The 16,488-nt window shown below is 34.2% G+C and overlaps 1 protein-coding gene across 1 annotated transcript in view; it reads left to right on the plus strand.

The window, feature by feature from the left end:
* Nucleotides 1-258: 258 nt before the first annotated feature.
* LOC115889369 (protein Wnt-1-like) overlaps nucleotides 259-16,488 on the plus strand; it is a 136,523-nt gene continuing 120,293 nt past the window's right edge. The window contains exons 1-2 of the mRNA XM_030909350.1: nucleotides 259-334; nucleotides 1,222-1,541. Of these exons, the coding sequence (XP_030765210.1) occupies nucleotides 1,456-1,541 (86 nt within the window). The 5' untranslated portion in view covers nucleotides 259-334; nucleotides 1,222-1,455. The remainder of the gene's footprint in view (nucleotides 335-1,221; nucleotides 1,542-16,488) is intronic.

The following is a 16,488-nucleotide window of genomic DNA, read 5'->3' on the forward strand; positions in this document are numbered from 1 at the left end:
GATATATGTATACAATTCAAGCAGCAAAGAAAATATAATAAAACTTCATGCACACCACTTCCCAGAATCATCGTTAATCTAGAAACCAAAGCAAACCCATACTCCAATCCAGGAGATGAGCGTCTCGACGCATCTCGGACAAAGGATTCGGGCGTCGCGACGCCGACCACGTGAGTCCCAGGGCGGGCCCGAGCCCCATTTCGCCGCCCATTTTGCCCGGGACTCCGCCCTGCTGGGGACGTCAAGTGTCAGTCTCGATTTGAACTTGGCGCCGTTCGGTAGAGCCGTTCCGTCCACGGCCGTGTACGATCGGGAGTTTTTTTCTTGGTTTTTGGTGGGTTTTAGTGTTTTTTCTTGTATTCTTGTGGCTGTTTGGTCGTATTTTGTGTTTTTGGGGGAAGCAAATTATTCGAAACAAAAACAGGCCGCTTACTTGTAGTTTTTCTTTTGAGAAAATGTTTCTTCTGAAACGGGAGATAACATACTTTATCCTTATTTCATTTGGTCTTTTTATTTTTACTTAGTCTTTTATTACGTATTTGTCATTATTTTTCTTTATATTTTTCATTCTTTTATTATCTTTGTGTTCCCTAATATCTATATTCTTTTGTTTTAGATAATTTTATACAATTTTTTAGTTACTTACTTTTGTTAGTATTTTTTTAAATATTAATATTAATACTTTAATTTTTATTAATATATGTGTAATTTTGTTAATTCGATTATATAAATTTTCAGTTTTAGATATTGACACTTTAATTTAATTTAGTTTTTTTGTGATAGATTTTGCGCTTTTCCATTTTATTTGTCTCTCTTTCTTTTTTCCTTATAGTACTCTCCATATTATCTATATTCCATTGTTTTTAGGTCAATTTTGTTTTTTTAATTGTTTTTTATAAAATTTTATTAAAACCTTTGATTAGTCTTCACTTGAATTTCCAAATATCAAATATACACTGAGTCTTTAAAAGAAATTGTTTTGTATTTCGATTTAGGTATTATGTATTTTATTTTATTATTATTTTTAATTGTTTTATTATTTTTTTTGTGAACCTTTTTTTACTTTTCGAACATATTCTTAAAAATGCAGACTTTAATAATTATAGCAGTACTTTATTATCCGAATTTTCCAGATTTTTTTTCTAAAAATCCAAAAATACGGCAGTTTTTGCTTCCCTTTTTTTAAATAAAATATTTTAATACTTTATTTCATTTATCCAGAACGCGTACCGCGGTCAAACCACAAGATTATAGATGAAAATAAGTAGTACCGATGCTTAGTACCGTTTGAGAATACAGGAGGAACAAAAATTCTTTGTTGTTCTCGGGGTACGGGACCCGAGTACCTATACCTATATTGGTGGTGCTTTTTGTTTTTGTTTTTTTCCGTTGGACGACCAGTACCATCGCAAGAACATAGTACCGTAAAAGGGTCCATTTGGAAGGCCTCGAATAATGAAGAAGTCGAGATTGGGGGCCACCATGGCCTTTTTGGCCTTAGTTTGGTTGGCCATGGTGCGATTCACAGAAGCTGACTGGTGGTGAGTGTACTAGTATTTAATAGGTACCTTTGCGGTTTTTATAAAGGATTGATTGCTTAGTTTTTAGTGTCTGAGTTCAAGCTGTCAATTATTCTAATTATGTATTTATTTAAAATGTTACTGTCTTTTAATAGTAGGTACCTATATTTGTAAGAAATCCTTTAATAGACTATTTAGCAAACGATTACATTAAAAAAAAACATGTGTTTAAACAGATATATTCATGTATTGTTAACGTATCAAATTATCAGGCGAAACCCTTCAATATTTTGATCGATGATGTTTTTTAATCGATAAATACATAAATTTTAATGCGCGTAAGCCAGACATAGAGTTGTGATTTCTGTTGTTAACGAGACTATGTTTTTTATATTTGCTGACAAACTGTAGCATAGTACCGTATTTTTATTTATGATTTAAACCATTACCATCAATTATGTGATATGTGATAGTACTATGTTCTGGAGAATAAAGATATATAAGCTTTGTTCGGGTTCTTGTTATTACCGATTCTGAACCGTCCTAGAACTGTGATGCGTATGCGCAGCAGGAAATATGAAGACATATTTTATTTGAAAGAACCCGAAAAAAGCTGTAAACACTGATTTAGTGTAAACAATAGTAGAAGAGTCGTGTGTGGTAGGTCGTAGGGAGACGGTGTCTGAAAGAAGTTTTAACAAAGAGTTTTTAGTATAAAAAAGAAACCGAATGTTTAAATTCACCTGTTTTAGTGGAATACATTTTAATATGAAGAAAAACTTGAAGAACCTAAGAAGTTGAAGTGGAGAACTTAACCTACATAAAAGTCATACTGTTTATCTTTTAATTCTAACGTATTAATTTTTTCCTTATTTAGATTTTAGCAAAATTAATACTTTTGATGATTTAAACTTGTCAAAAAGTCACAAGACCTAAAACATAAACATTCTCGATGTCATACCGGCGTACTGTCTTCAAAGACGGTACTAAAGTAAAGAAATAAAAAATCTTTATGGTGAGGAAAATGCGACATGTATAAGAAAATGTCCAGAAAATGCTCTGGGGGTTTCCTCCAGTGATATAAAGATGTTAACAACTCAATCTAGGGTAGTTACATACTTCTGCTCTTCTTGCATCGATGACATACACGTGTGTCAGTAAGAGCAATTTTCACATTAAAAAATTAAATAAATGAATTACAAAAAGTAACCTAGAAAATTACGAATCCAAAGATGTACCAACAGCTAAAAGGAACTGTCCAACACCAAGCATCACCTACAAGGGATGTAAAAGATCATTTAGAGCGTAAGAGCGACCTTAGCTTGACCAAAGGTGATAGGGAGAGAAAATCTTGTAACTTGCCAATATTTGGTGACAAAGAGCATGAAGATCATGATGTCGACTACAATATTACAAATAGGGTAAATATACCTACTGCACAATTTAAAATCTGATATCCAAAAATTTCTAATAAAAGTACATCGTATTGGAGAAGGCATCTGGAAAACATGTTCAGACCTATTCGGTTAATACTGAAATCCTATGTTGAAGCAAGAGATATACTTCGAGTTAAAAATACATTAAAGGAGGAAAGTGTATATGTTAAGTCAGATCTCAAAGTTTAATACAAAGAGTCGTGGCTAAGGTGAAGATAATGTTAGGATGAAATATATTAATAATATTACCTAAGATAATAACATAACGCCACTGTAGAAAACTAACTAAGATTGATTTAGTTGAGGTCTCCTTCTGGTATAGTTAACTTAAATTCAATGATTAACAAAATGATTGAACTCAAAATAAATGTTCAAAACAACAATCCTGCCAACATTTTAATTGCTAAAACATAGCTGAGGGCTAAGAGAAAAAGGTTAAGAAAAAAAATAGATGAGATGTATGTGTTGGTTTGATACATCAAAAAGATCTGACCATGCCAGTGGTGCATCCGGGCCAGTTAGTAGAAAATTGAGTTCAGTAGGGGTCGTTAAGTCGTTGTGGATCGAGGTTCCTTTAAGTAATATCAATTTCATAATTACGTAGAAGAAAACCGACAACTTTTACAGACAGAGAAAAGCTATGTCCCTGGACAACTCTGTTTACGCTTTTGGATACTTCAACTATGCAGAGATCGCAGAGATCGATTGGGTTACACTGATAATTTTACAAACAATCAGATTTTTTGGAAAACAATATCTCTAATAGAGGCCAATAAATGACCAAATTTTCAACCAGAGTACGTAATACTCATATTGCTTTGCTTGACCTCTTAATATCAAACTATAGAATCTTTGGACAGGGTGGATCTAGGATTCAAAGTACATACTCCGGAGTCGTTTCTGACTTAATAAGTTAATAATATATTATTAGTATTAGGTACATAACTCACCCTCAGGAGGGGCTTGAGCCCCCGAAGCTGATGAATGATGACGTACCGGTGAATGATCGTTGAACTATACCTAAAAGTTGAAGAGTCAGCCATAGTCACCCTCATATTCAAAAAAGGAAATAAACAATAAGCAAAGTGTCATTTGCATGTACATGGATAATACGATGGCAAAAGAATTGATGGATTTCTTTCTAACAAACCGAGTCTGAACAATATGGTTTTCATTTCTGGAGGTCTACTACAACCAATGTCTCAATACTTCAGCAATGGACCTTGTAACATGAGAACACGCAGCATACAGAGATCACTCGCCTAGTCTTTGTGAAGGCATTTCATAAAATCTCAAAAGATTATTTGTTTCACAAGTTCGAACCTTATTAGGGGACACATTCTGGCGTTAACTCATTATTGCGAGATCGTAATTTCTTCTAGATACGCGCGAAATTAGCACGTTCTGTGAAAAAAATGTGAACCGCTGCACTTAACAGAAATTTGGTTCCAAGAAGATTTTATGTTCGTGGACAAATATTTGGAAAATACCACTGGACAATTCAAAATTAATCCATTGAATTTAACTGTGGCTAAACTGTGGCACCGTTAGTAAAACACCCACCAAAATTTACTGTTGAACTATTAACAAGGATAGAAAACCTGTCAAAATTGAGTGAGTCTACCAACAGGCATTGCAAGCTCAATAATAATTTAAAGCTGATGGAATATAGATAGATAAACCCATCTGCATATTCTGTCAATCAGAAGAAGAAACGGAACTACACATGTTATACCAGAACGATATTCTGGGAAATGTGCGGTCCTTCGAACTAGGCGATAATAAGCCACTGGGAAAAAGCTATATGGAAGTTTCAGTTTCAGTTTCTTTTTAAGACTTTTGAAAGAGATACGACTGTAGAACGTAATCTATTGATAAAAAGAAGAACCCTATATATAGAACGTATAATTATCTGTTATTTTTGCCTTGTTACTTCAATTATATTTTCCCATGAGTACTTAGCCGATTATTCAGCTGTAAAAATATCAGATTTTTCATTGAATGAGTCCGAGAACAAAATTCTTTTGGAGAAGAAAAAAGGAAGGCCGTGTACGGTTGACCAAATTACACATGTCGCTGATGATTCTTAGGTTTATGTTAGCAGTCGCTACGCATTACCTTCTCTTCGACATGACGAAGGTAAGAAGACAACAAGATACCTGGGTATCAGGTGTTACCGTTTACTGTTAACCTAAATGAGTGCCTCTTGTAATTTCTTGATGTAATCGGGCCTCGCCCACAAAGCAACAATACACTGAAAGAAGAAAATATTTAAGAAAATTGTGCCACTATAGCTAAGGGATGAGCGAGGTGGAACGAATTTGAAAAATCTAATTATGTATACTGACTTTTTCTGAAAAGTGCTTCTAAACCTCTAAATTTCTTATGTTAAAAGTAACTTATTAGTTTAGGCATTTTTAGGTGTACTACCTGTCTTGACATATGCATATGAAACCTTACTTAAAACGGACATTACAAGGAAACTGCAGGTCGTACAACGCTCAATGGAACGAAATATGCTGGGAATAATCAAGAGAGACAGTATGTAAAAGAATAGAGTGGATACGACAAAAGACCCAGGTAATAGATGTCAGCCACAGAATCAAATCCCTTGAATGGCAATTGGCAGGACCCCTGGCAAGAAGAACAGACAACAGATGGACCACAAAAATTACAGCATGGTACCCACGAGGAATTAAGGGACCTAGAAGAAGACCGAACCTAAGATGGGACCATGATATTAGGAATTAGCAGGGATAACTTGGGCCCGCATAGCCAACAATAGACAACAATAGGCTCAACTACAAAGATCGTATATAAATATGTGAGGGAGGTTACACCATAATTGAAAATGGTTGAATAATCTGAAAACGATGATGATGGTTTTTAAGAAATAAAATGGCACCTTTTTTACAAAAAAAACTAAAACTAAATTCTTCATCTGCGGATTTCTTTGGCGAACCCTGTACAATCAAAACATATTCCATAATTTTTTGAATTTTCCAATAAAGTATCAATACCAGACACAAATTTCAAATAAAACAAAATAATTTCGAACATGGTTACTTGGTTACGGTTCCGCGAAACTTATAAAAAACGCGCGAACTTATGAAACAGTAAACACAACTCAGCGGCAGTTAAAATTTCCTCTTTATTCCAATTCCTCTCTAATACTGATTTATTTCGCTGCTGTCGTTATATTTTCGTTATCTGCTGAAGCCGTGGTCGGTTGGCTGTTATGAGTGCTGTTCCGCGGATAGGGGTCGATATTCAGTAAGATCTACATCTACATCCATTAGTACCGGCACCGGAGAGAGGTCCGCGGATTTGTATCCATCCGAACCTGCTCATCTCTAGTAGAGATTGAAAGGTGTTTTTGAAAAGTCTAATCACGTTTTCTAGAAAATGTCCATGTCTAAATTTATTTATTATTTATGTATATTAAAAATAACTTACATGGTTTTTAAGAAACCTGTTTCAAATTTACTTAATTTCACATTTATTTCCACATTTTAAGGGTAGTAATGAGTAGTTCTAGGGGTTAGAGAGGTGAAGAATGCATCACAAAATATCCCGTATAGATGTGATAAATGTAATATCTGTTTAAAAGAAAATAGTCGTATTTTAAGCAAAAGAGCACCTAGGTTGGCAAAGTCTGTTTATGACTCTGTTATATTAAGTTTCAGCTCAAATGCCCCAACCTTGTAATATAGATGGATCCTCGGATTTATCCAAGAAACCATTTGTGTCTTCAGGTGTGAATGGAACATGTTATCAGAAGAATTAACTGTTCCTTGCCATGCACTCCTAACTGCTTAAATCTCACTTATTTCTGAAATTTTGAGACCTAAATGAACAAGAATACATAGATACCGCGACTTCTTGTTCAATTAACAGCTGCACAAGTTAAAATTATTGTTATATTCATAAAACCTAAGCAAAATTATCCATCTAGTGAAATAATTAATTGTTTTTTCAACCGGCAATAGGACGGAATTCTGTAGTTCTCCTTTATATTTTCACTGCCAGGGGGGTATTCTATAAATTATATCAGATTTACCGGATAGTCCACTCTATAAGACCCACCGTTATACACGTTGTAATTATTTTTGATTTATATTCAAATAAAGATCACGAAGCAGGAAAAATCATTAGGATAAATACTACTTCACAATATTAATAGGTTATAGTTTAGAACAAATACCATGTATAAAATACCGTATGGTCAAGAAAGAAACGGCGTCAAGTTGGCTCGGAAATGACGATTGATGACATTTCTCACGTAATATAAATGAATAAAAGAATGTCGAGTTAGTTGTACCAAAAATAATAACTATAATTTTCGGAATATCTAAAGGACTATTTATTTTCGAAGAACTACAAGCTGATTTCTTCAAATCTCATCTGCGTATCTGCGACTTTTCGTATTCGGGCTACCACCATCAACTTCACTTTTATAATATGGACTTGAATTTTTTATTTTCTTTTTAAAAACTTACAATCTCCCAAACGCAATGGTAGGTATATAAATCTTACCCAATTTTTTGTTTGTTTTATAGACATACTACATATTCAAAGACATTCGTATACCCATCTTTCTCCAACATATTTCCTCTTAAGAATGTATTCTTTATTATCCCTTTTTGGGTATGATACATCATTGCATTTGAGAGGTCATAGCCTTTTATAAAGGAAATTAAAAGATCTAGATCTGTATTTAAAAAAAACTAATGGTGGTAGAATGTGGAATGAGTGGGAGGGGGGTGAATTGGCGCGATTTTTAAATATCTATTGTATCTCCCTTTCTTATAAGTCATAACTCAACATACATGGGGATTTTCCTGTTGTAGGGGGGACAGAGTATTTCCCATCCGTTTACAACAGGTGTTCTTTCTCCGAGGGGTGGACATCTACCTCCTCCGAGGGTATACATCCTTCCACAGCTTCCGCAACAGGGGTTTGGCCTCTGTGCCCTTCACAGTCGAGAATCTTATCTCCGGCTGGGGTACCAGTGAGGTGGAGGATCTGTCTCCATTTTCTCCACCTCTTTAACTTGGTCTCACCTGATACCAGTGCTGTCCGGAATCTATAATAGAGGATATCTCTTTTCATCTATTGCCTCGTTCGATTTGAGGTCAATTTCTATTGTGAGGACCTGACCATGGCCGTCCTCCCTCGAGCTGATGACTCATCAACTCGATGTTCTTACATTGGAGTTCTGGCAAAGCTGGTGATACGTCCCTGACTACCTCTCGGTTTTGGACAGCTTTCCATCGTGCCTTTTTTCTAATGGTGGTACTCCAAATATGAAACATCGAAGTTGTTATAACCCTGAAAAAATTACAAAATTTTCAAATTTAAACTGCGTTTCGAAAATGTTCTTTATTCTTTAGATAGTTTCACTCGAATTAATCTGTGTGACAAAATATATGTAGGAGATTTTCAGCAATGACCCTGTATCTCAGAAACTAATAAGACTTTGTCAACGCGGTAAAAATATCTTAAAATGAACATCAAAAAGGTAACTTTTCTCAAATTTAACGGACCCTGTAGCACTTACTGTTCGGGAGAATAGTGACACCACCTGAATTAGACACCCTGTATAGAAAATACTTGAATCGAAATGTAACCAAAAATATAGAGAACGAATGGCCAACTGTCAACCAAACCAAACCCAACTGTCAAATCAATCGGTATCAATCAGGTCATTCGGTCAATCACGACAAAATTAACGAAAAAACTTTCACGGTTAAAGGTTGATTCTCACTATACCTTCCATATCAGCTTCCTTCCGTTTCCTTTCCGTTTACATAAAATATTATATCATGTAAATGAATAGGACAATGCACACTATCCGTTCCGTTTCCCTTCCGTTCCATATCATTTCCTTCCATATTTTTTTTAGGCGGACGGACTGAAGCCTATTGGAAATAGCGTTGTCGCGTTCTTAATTTGTACCAGCTTTTTAAAATTTTGCTGATATTTATTTATTATTTCACCTCTGAATTAAATCTCTTACCTTTTTCAAAAGATACAAATTTTTAAAATAAAACTTTCGTAATGATATAAAATTGTACAATAAAGAGTATGGAACTGATACGGAACGGAAGCTTACGTACAATAAAGCGTGAATACAATAAAACATACGGAATGGATATGGAATAGATATATGGAATGGAAAGGGAAGGTATAGTGAGAATAAACCTTAAGTGGTACGATGTTAGTCCGGTTAGATATAGTTTTACAAATAAAATGACGTAAAGTGTTCTTTAATTGAAAAGCCATCCCTGACACCATCTTTTCAAAAAACCAGTATCAAAAAGCCAATAAATGCGTGTGTCTTGTGGGCCATATTAGATGACAAGCGAAAAAAAGAGAAGCTTTTTGAAAACTATCGGTTCATTAAAAAAACATATCGATATTTTCAATTATTGCTATAATTCTACATACCTACTAGAAATATATTTTCCATGTATAGTTCATAGTTCTAATTAGAAAACTAGCCTAGAGTACTGGGATAGTCGCTCCCCTTATGCTCTTCGTAAATCAGGGGCGGATTCCCTCGACCTGGTCGACTTCTTTACGGCGTTAACGCCATAAAGAGGCCGTCTGCCCTAGGTAATGATGGTGTAGGGGTATTTTATGGTCAGACCGGTAATTAATGGACAGTGGACGATGGGCTGCAGTCACGCGAAATGAAAGCCTATCGAAGGTTTCTGTTTCTCTCGTTCTGTTTTTCTTTTAAAATTAAATGTTGTGATAAATGCATTATTTAAAACAAACTAGTCGTGTTTTAACCAAGAAAACCGCTGAGTTCGCAAGGGTTTTTGTTGTTAAGTTACATTAAATTTTACCTTTAACACTCAACCTTTTAATGTAGGTGGTAAGATTATAGGATTTGGATTTATCCAGCAATCTGTGTTTTCAGATGTGGAGGGAACATGTTATCGAGAAAATCAATTTTCCTTGAACCTCTACCGTTTAAATTATAACTGACATTTTTTACAACAAATAAAAAATCAATAAATTAACACTCCATGATAAAAATACTAGAGGATGTACAGAATCCATTTCACTAGTCCCGAAAATGTAGCAAAATAAGCGTTCGGCATTTAACGTTTTATGTAAAACTGGCTAGGTATTTTTACACAAATGAAGAAGGAAATTAAAGATAAAGGATTATACTATATCCGTATTGTAGCACATTTTTAGAAAACTTCTTTATTTTTAAAATTTTGATGGTCAAACATCAACAAAATATTTCCTATGTTTGGACTAAATTTTCTCGAAAATAAAGACATAATTTAAAATTCCGTTACAATACGGAAATAGATTGAAGTTTTGTGATTACAGTGATGTATTTAATTTATATGGTTTTGTAACAAATTGCTCGCTATTTTATGGCAAATGCTGAAGCTCTGCAAACCTTAATCAAGCCTTAATCAAAGCACGTGTGTTTGGAATTTTGGGCGACAGGATCGGGATAAGCCTTAGGCAGATTTCTGAAATACCTATAATATATATTTCCTTCAGCCACACACCCGCTTTACCTGACCCCTGACAGCTATCCGAACAGTACAGCGTAATAGACTCTTAATCATCTTTTTTAGCAGCACAAAATAAGAAACAGAGAAAATATAATAAATTATATATCACTGGGTAAAATCATCAAAGTGTGTCTAACACACCATTCGTATATTAAATTTAGATGTGGAAATACCATGCCATCCGGGGTACTCGAGGGGGTACCATTGTAGCTGTAACTCCGTCTGTTTAATTTGTTAGGGATCTTTTATAACAACAAAAATTAATTGTGCGCTAGTCTGAGGAGGACGCTCTCTCTCTTGACGAGATCAGGCGAATAACCAAGCAGTATAGAATTAAAATCGTTTTTAAGTCTGGAACCACCCTAAGAAGTGTCCTAACAAAAACACAACCGGAATCATCAAAACAAGAGAAAGAGTACATTTACCAGGTACCTTGCGAGTGCGGTGAGTTGTATATTGGAGGGACAAAACGTCCTCTACAATTAAGACTTGACGCACATAAAAAGATATGCAAAGAGATGAAACAACGAAGTCGGGCATTGCAGGTCATGTGTGGTCCAAGCACCACAACATAAAATAGTCGGAAGCCCGGGTTGTCCACGAATAACCTCATTGGAAAAAGCGCAAATTTAAAGAGACCGTACTCATATCTAGCAATAATAAAATCTTTAGCAATCCAAGTATGGAAATGTCTTATGTCTTCAGATGTGCCTTGTTAGAGAAGAATAAAATGTGCCTTATTCTTATTCTTCTCTTAAGTTAATGGACAAAATTTGTTTTTGATTATATTTAGTTCTATTAGTTATTCTATCATACTTGATCTTTTCCACTTGTTCGTACTTATCGATTTTTAATTTTTAAAAGGTTTGCGTGTTAGTTAATCGTATAAAGAGTTAGCTATGACCGAGCCTCTACCACTAAATAATGACTGTTTACCAAGCTCAGATGTTATAATTACTTTTGTCTCGATGAATTACATGAATTTACGGGTATTACATATATGAAAGGAAACAACAATATTTTTAAATTACTTTTTAATTTTAATTTTTCAATGCCAATAATGTTCTTAATTCTGAATTTAAAGAAAAATTGAGAAAATTGTCTTGACGTTTTACAATTGAGAGAATTGTAAATTATAAGTTTTTTTGTTTAAGATTTCTACATGATCCTCAAATATATAAATCCCAATTTGTCAACTGAAAGTAAGCCTAACAAGAATATTGTTTATTCCTTCAAACATATACGTATCTCGCCATTTACCAGTTTGGTGAGTAATTTGTATAATTTTTTATCTCACTGGTGAATTTCTCTCTTACATCTTAATTAGACTGAAAGACTGAGCTAAAATAAATGTTAATAAAATGTCTTTCTAGAAAGACTGGTTCTGTTGCAATTAAAAGGAGTCTTTTTTCCTTCTACACTGTTTTTCTCCTGCAGTTTGTAGCATTTTATCTTTAATAGCCAACCTTTTTATCGACATAGCGTTACGTTTTGTATATCCATTAAAATATGAAACGGCTTGTACCTATCGGCTGTAAATAGTCGAGAAATCGCTTGCTATGTCTGTTAATTGCGGATAGACGTGATATTCAAATGATTCAGTAATACCGTACTTAAGATAATTTCAATATTATTATTATTAAAATTCAGCAGTTAGTATTTTCGAATGGTCGTTTTATAGTTTTAATGCAGACGCATCGATTTTATTTTTGTAAACTTTATTAACAGGTTTTGACTGGTTTACAGACATGGCTACATTTTTAGCAAAAAGTGATAAAAAAGTATCCATTTATTCTAAAATACTAGGAGTGTATTTAAAGACAACAACAAAATAAATTGTGTGTGCACTACCTGCGCATATTTGAAGTGAAACTTCTTACTTCCGTCTGTCTGCCCGTCTGTCAGTCTGTCCGCCTGAGGCCATTCGGGTACCTCTATCCACGTGCCGAGTTTGGTTCCAATCTCGGTTCCAATCGACCCATAATTAAGAAAGATTCTGATGATTTCGTCCATTTAGAGGCGTTGGTTTGAAACGTCGCACAGTGGGGTATTTGACACCGATAGTTGATCGAAATTTTTTTATGTAGGCCTTATATAAATTATTGCTATTTTCAATTAAAGAGGAAATAATATGAACAAAATAAAGGATAATTCGTCGATTCTAAAAAAAGAAAGAAAAATCACGTTTCCACGGTCAATGCCACTAAAGCCAGTAGTAATATCGCAACTAATACTACTAATGCTACGACTGATCCGCAACCAATGCCCATACCACTAAAGCCGCTACTAATGCCAAATTGTGCTATACTGCTAATGACACTAATGCGATCGCTTTGTACACAACAATGCCATCGCGGTTTACACCTCGCATTAGTGTATGATTTGCAAATTAAAATATATAAAATGTTTAAAGTTAAAAATATAAAATGTTTTTCTTATTTCATCAGCAAAGTCGCAAAAGGTCGCAGTATTTTATTTTACTATATAAAAGCCCAATGTTTTCTAAGTAAAACGTATATAGACAATATGCTGAATTCTTCGTAATGCGGAACTAAATCTCTATATATATAGTATAATAAAAATGTCACAAATTTAATCAAATTTTCTGAACGGCTTAAATCGTTAGTATAGAGAATATCAAAATAAATAATATGGTTTTGTAGAATACATACCTGCAGCTTGCTAAGACATTTTCAATCAAAACAATAATATAACCATAAAAGAAGCACAAGAACAACAACAATTTATAATTTTAAACATAAAATTTAGCCATTTACCTCTTATCTGTGAGAACTAGCAACTTTGACGTTTCGTTGAAACAAATGAATGCAACTAAATACACCCATAGCAACGCCATTCATGGCAGACATGATTTAACTTATCATTTATCTTTATTTGGGAAATCTTAAACACATTTGCTTTTTCGAATTTCGATCATCTTTTTCATGCTAATACTCCACCGTGGCGTCGAGAGCGTCATCCTGTAGTCCGTACCCAATTATGTCGAAATCGACCCACATTTTTCTTCAGTATCAAATCCTTAGTCCCACCCTGATGAAGAAACGTCGGATCCAATTTTGCAGGGTGGGTCGTGCACCGTCGCTCACATAGCATACCCACCCAATTTGGTCGCGATCGGACGACATCAACTTTTGACGTATCTTACGTCAAAACTAACTGTCACAGTGACACGTGTCGTACACGGTAAAGTTGGCCTGCGTCCAATCTCTCGACATACCATATTTCATTTAATTCGGACACTGTTGGTAGAAGAATCATAAATTAGTTTTTTTTTAATATTGAAATACAATCTGCAATTCAACCTTACTACTGCTTGTCAAGTATGTAGTTTCTTAAGTCTTAAGTCTTTTTCTAAGTCAAGTAGTTGATGCTATATCCGCGTGATTATGAGAAAGAAGACAGCTGTCATCTGCATAACTAAGATCTTCTAACATGCTAAAGGAAGTCCACCGTATTCCAAGATGATTTCTGGAAATTGTTCATCCTGGAAATTGTTCATGTTAATATCATCTAAGAGGGTATTAAAAATAAATGGCCACAGCCTCAGCAACCCTGCCTCACCTCCTTCCGAATGTTGATGCATTCGCTCCGTTGACCCTTATGCAAGACTGCACACTGAGCCTCATAATAGAGCGCCTTTATGATTGTTCTAATTTTGTTAGGAATACCAGCTCTGCTGAGGGCTTTCCAAAGAGATTGGTACTTTAGGCTATCAAACACACGCTCAAAATCAACAAATATCAGAAATAAAGATGATTGTTCAAGCCATTCCAATGATTGTTCCATGATTATTCGGAGTGTATTTATGTGATCCATACACGATCGCTAAGGCCTAATCTTGCTTGTTCTGGACGCAAATGAGGTTCTTTAGTTTCGAAGAGTCAGCAATCGTAAGTCTTTAAAGCAAGCAGGTGATTCACCTACTGTGTCCGAGTCTGGTTGGGGCTGCCAACTGTAATACCCAGACCTACCTCAGAATAAATGCGTCACGAAGTAAATAATTAATTAATAAAATAATAATTAATTAACTAATTTTTTAACAGAGTGATAGCAAAATACTAATTGACCATATAATACAGCAAAATATTCGACTTTTGCATTTGACGCGCGTTTCGCTAACGACGCGCGACGTTAGGATCCTAAGCACATATTTAAAACTATAGTTTTTAATCATCTGCTGATGATGTTAACCTAGTTAGTAAAATGCGCGTCCAGTTCAAAAGTGTTTTGGTGTATTGTGGCGAATTAGTGTTTTATTTTGCTGTTATGACACCAAAAGTTCCAATTTCCAACTCTAAAAAGTAATAAAAAAGAATCTAGATATTCTAAAATGACATGAATGCCATTTAAAGAAAACAGAAAAAAATTCTATATCAATTATAATTAGCATTTTAACAAAGAATAAGAAAGGAAAAATATCCATATTAAATGCAGCTTTAAGTTAAAAGGCCATAACAAATTAGTTAGATATTTTCGTAACGCGACGAAATGTATATTTCACTGGGATAATTAGGCAAAATTTAAACTATTTTAAGAGCTTGTTACCGGATGTTAAACCGTGAAAAAGACACTGTTTGGAACTTAAAGGTAACTTTGAGCTAACAAATTGATTTATTTCAAGAAATTGATGGATAGCTTTTGTACAAGTTTTTTTTAGTATTTTCTCTTCAATGCGAGGGGAGGATTTTCTCTTGAATTATATTTCAACAAGTTATAATAAGTCTCATGTTTCTTCCATATATGAGAACATAGATAGTCTCTTGGACACCACCTGATATTTTAACCGGATGTGTTTTATTTATTATTTTCTTACTTTTTTTATATTTTTATTTTTATATTTTGTTGTTGTAAAATGTGGTTAAGAAATTATACCGTCGGAGTTCTTGGTACACTGTTAGTCTTGATGGTATAATCCATCTACATCTGAAGACATCGATGACTTCTTCGACACCCTTAATATTTTGCCCAGGGGCGTTAAATATAGGTAGTATTCTTTATTTTCTCTTATATTTTGATCTTTTAAATAGAAAGTTAACAACAACTGAATACATAATTGGTTGACATCGTCACATCTCCTGGTATTTTATCCAGGGATGTTGATTTTATTAATTTTCTTTATTTTCTCTCTTTTTTTATGTAGTTGTGGTAAAAAATCGTTAACAAATTCAACAGGTGGAGTTCTCGGTACATCAGTGGTACGAAACTTATGTCATGGTACATCCAATTCTCGATCATTTGTATGGTCTCTAACACCCCTTGGCATTTTACCGAGGGGGTTTAATTTAATATTGTTTTTATTGTTGTAGTAAAAAAGTCCGTTAACAAGTTATTGGAGTTCTCTGTACAGTATTATTTCCATTGTCTTGAACCATTTACATTAGAAGAGGGTTTATTAGAGGTTTCCTGTTATTTAATCTTGGCTTTTTCAATTTATTAAGTGTATATTTTATTATTTTGTCTTTTTCTCTTATTTTTCGTTGTTCAAAAAAGGTAAAAAAATAAACGGCGGAGTTATTCATACCATCTTTGTTGGCATAGTCCATGCACATCTGAAGGCACGGGTGGCTTTTTGACATCATTTGGTTGTGGGAACGAGGGAGTGCTTATTTTATTAATTTTTTGCTGTAAAATCTCTGTAACACATTCATTTTTGTGAGTTAATAACTTGTTTCCTATTGTCTATTATTATTGATAAGTATCTTACTACACAGGCCAATAGTAAGACATTTAGTTCAGATTTTAACATTTACACTTGTTAAAATCCGTACTGAACCATGTACTTCAAGGGGATTTATTAATATTAATATTTATACCTATAAAAATGGTTGGTTACGACCATTCTTCAAATTTTCCCAGTCACAGCAGAAGATTATGAACCAAAATAAGGTTAATGGTTTAAAATTGTACAAAGTGGTTTCTGTTGTAATATTGTTCCCGTATCGTATATAAAAGACATAAAAATCT

Source organism: Sitophilus oryzae, unplaced genomic scaffold, assembly GCF_002938485.1.
Source record: "Sitophilus oryzae breed Bouriz unplaced genomic scaffold, Soryzae_2.0 scaffold_813_pilon_pilon, whole genome shotgun sequence".
NCBI lineage: Eukaryota > Metazoa > Arthropoda > Insecta > Coleoptera > Curculionidae > Sitophilus > Sitophilus oryzae.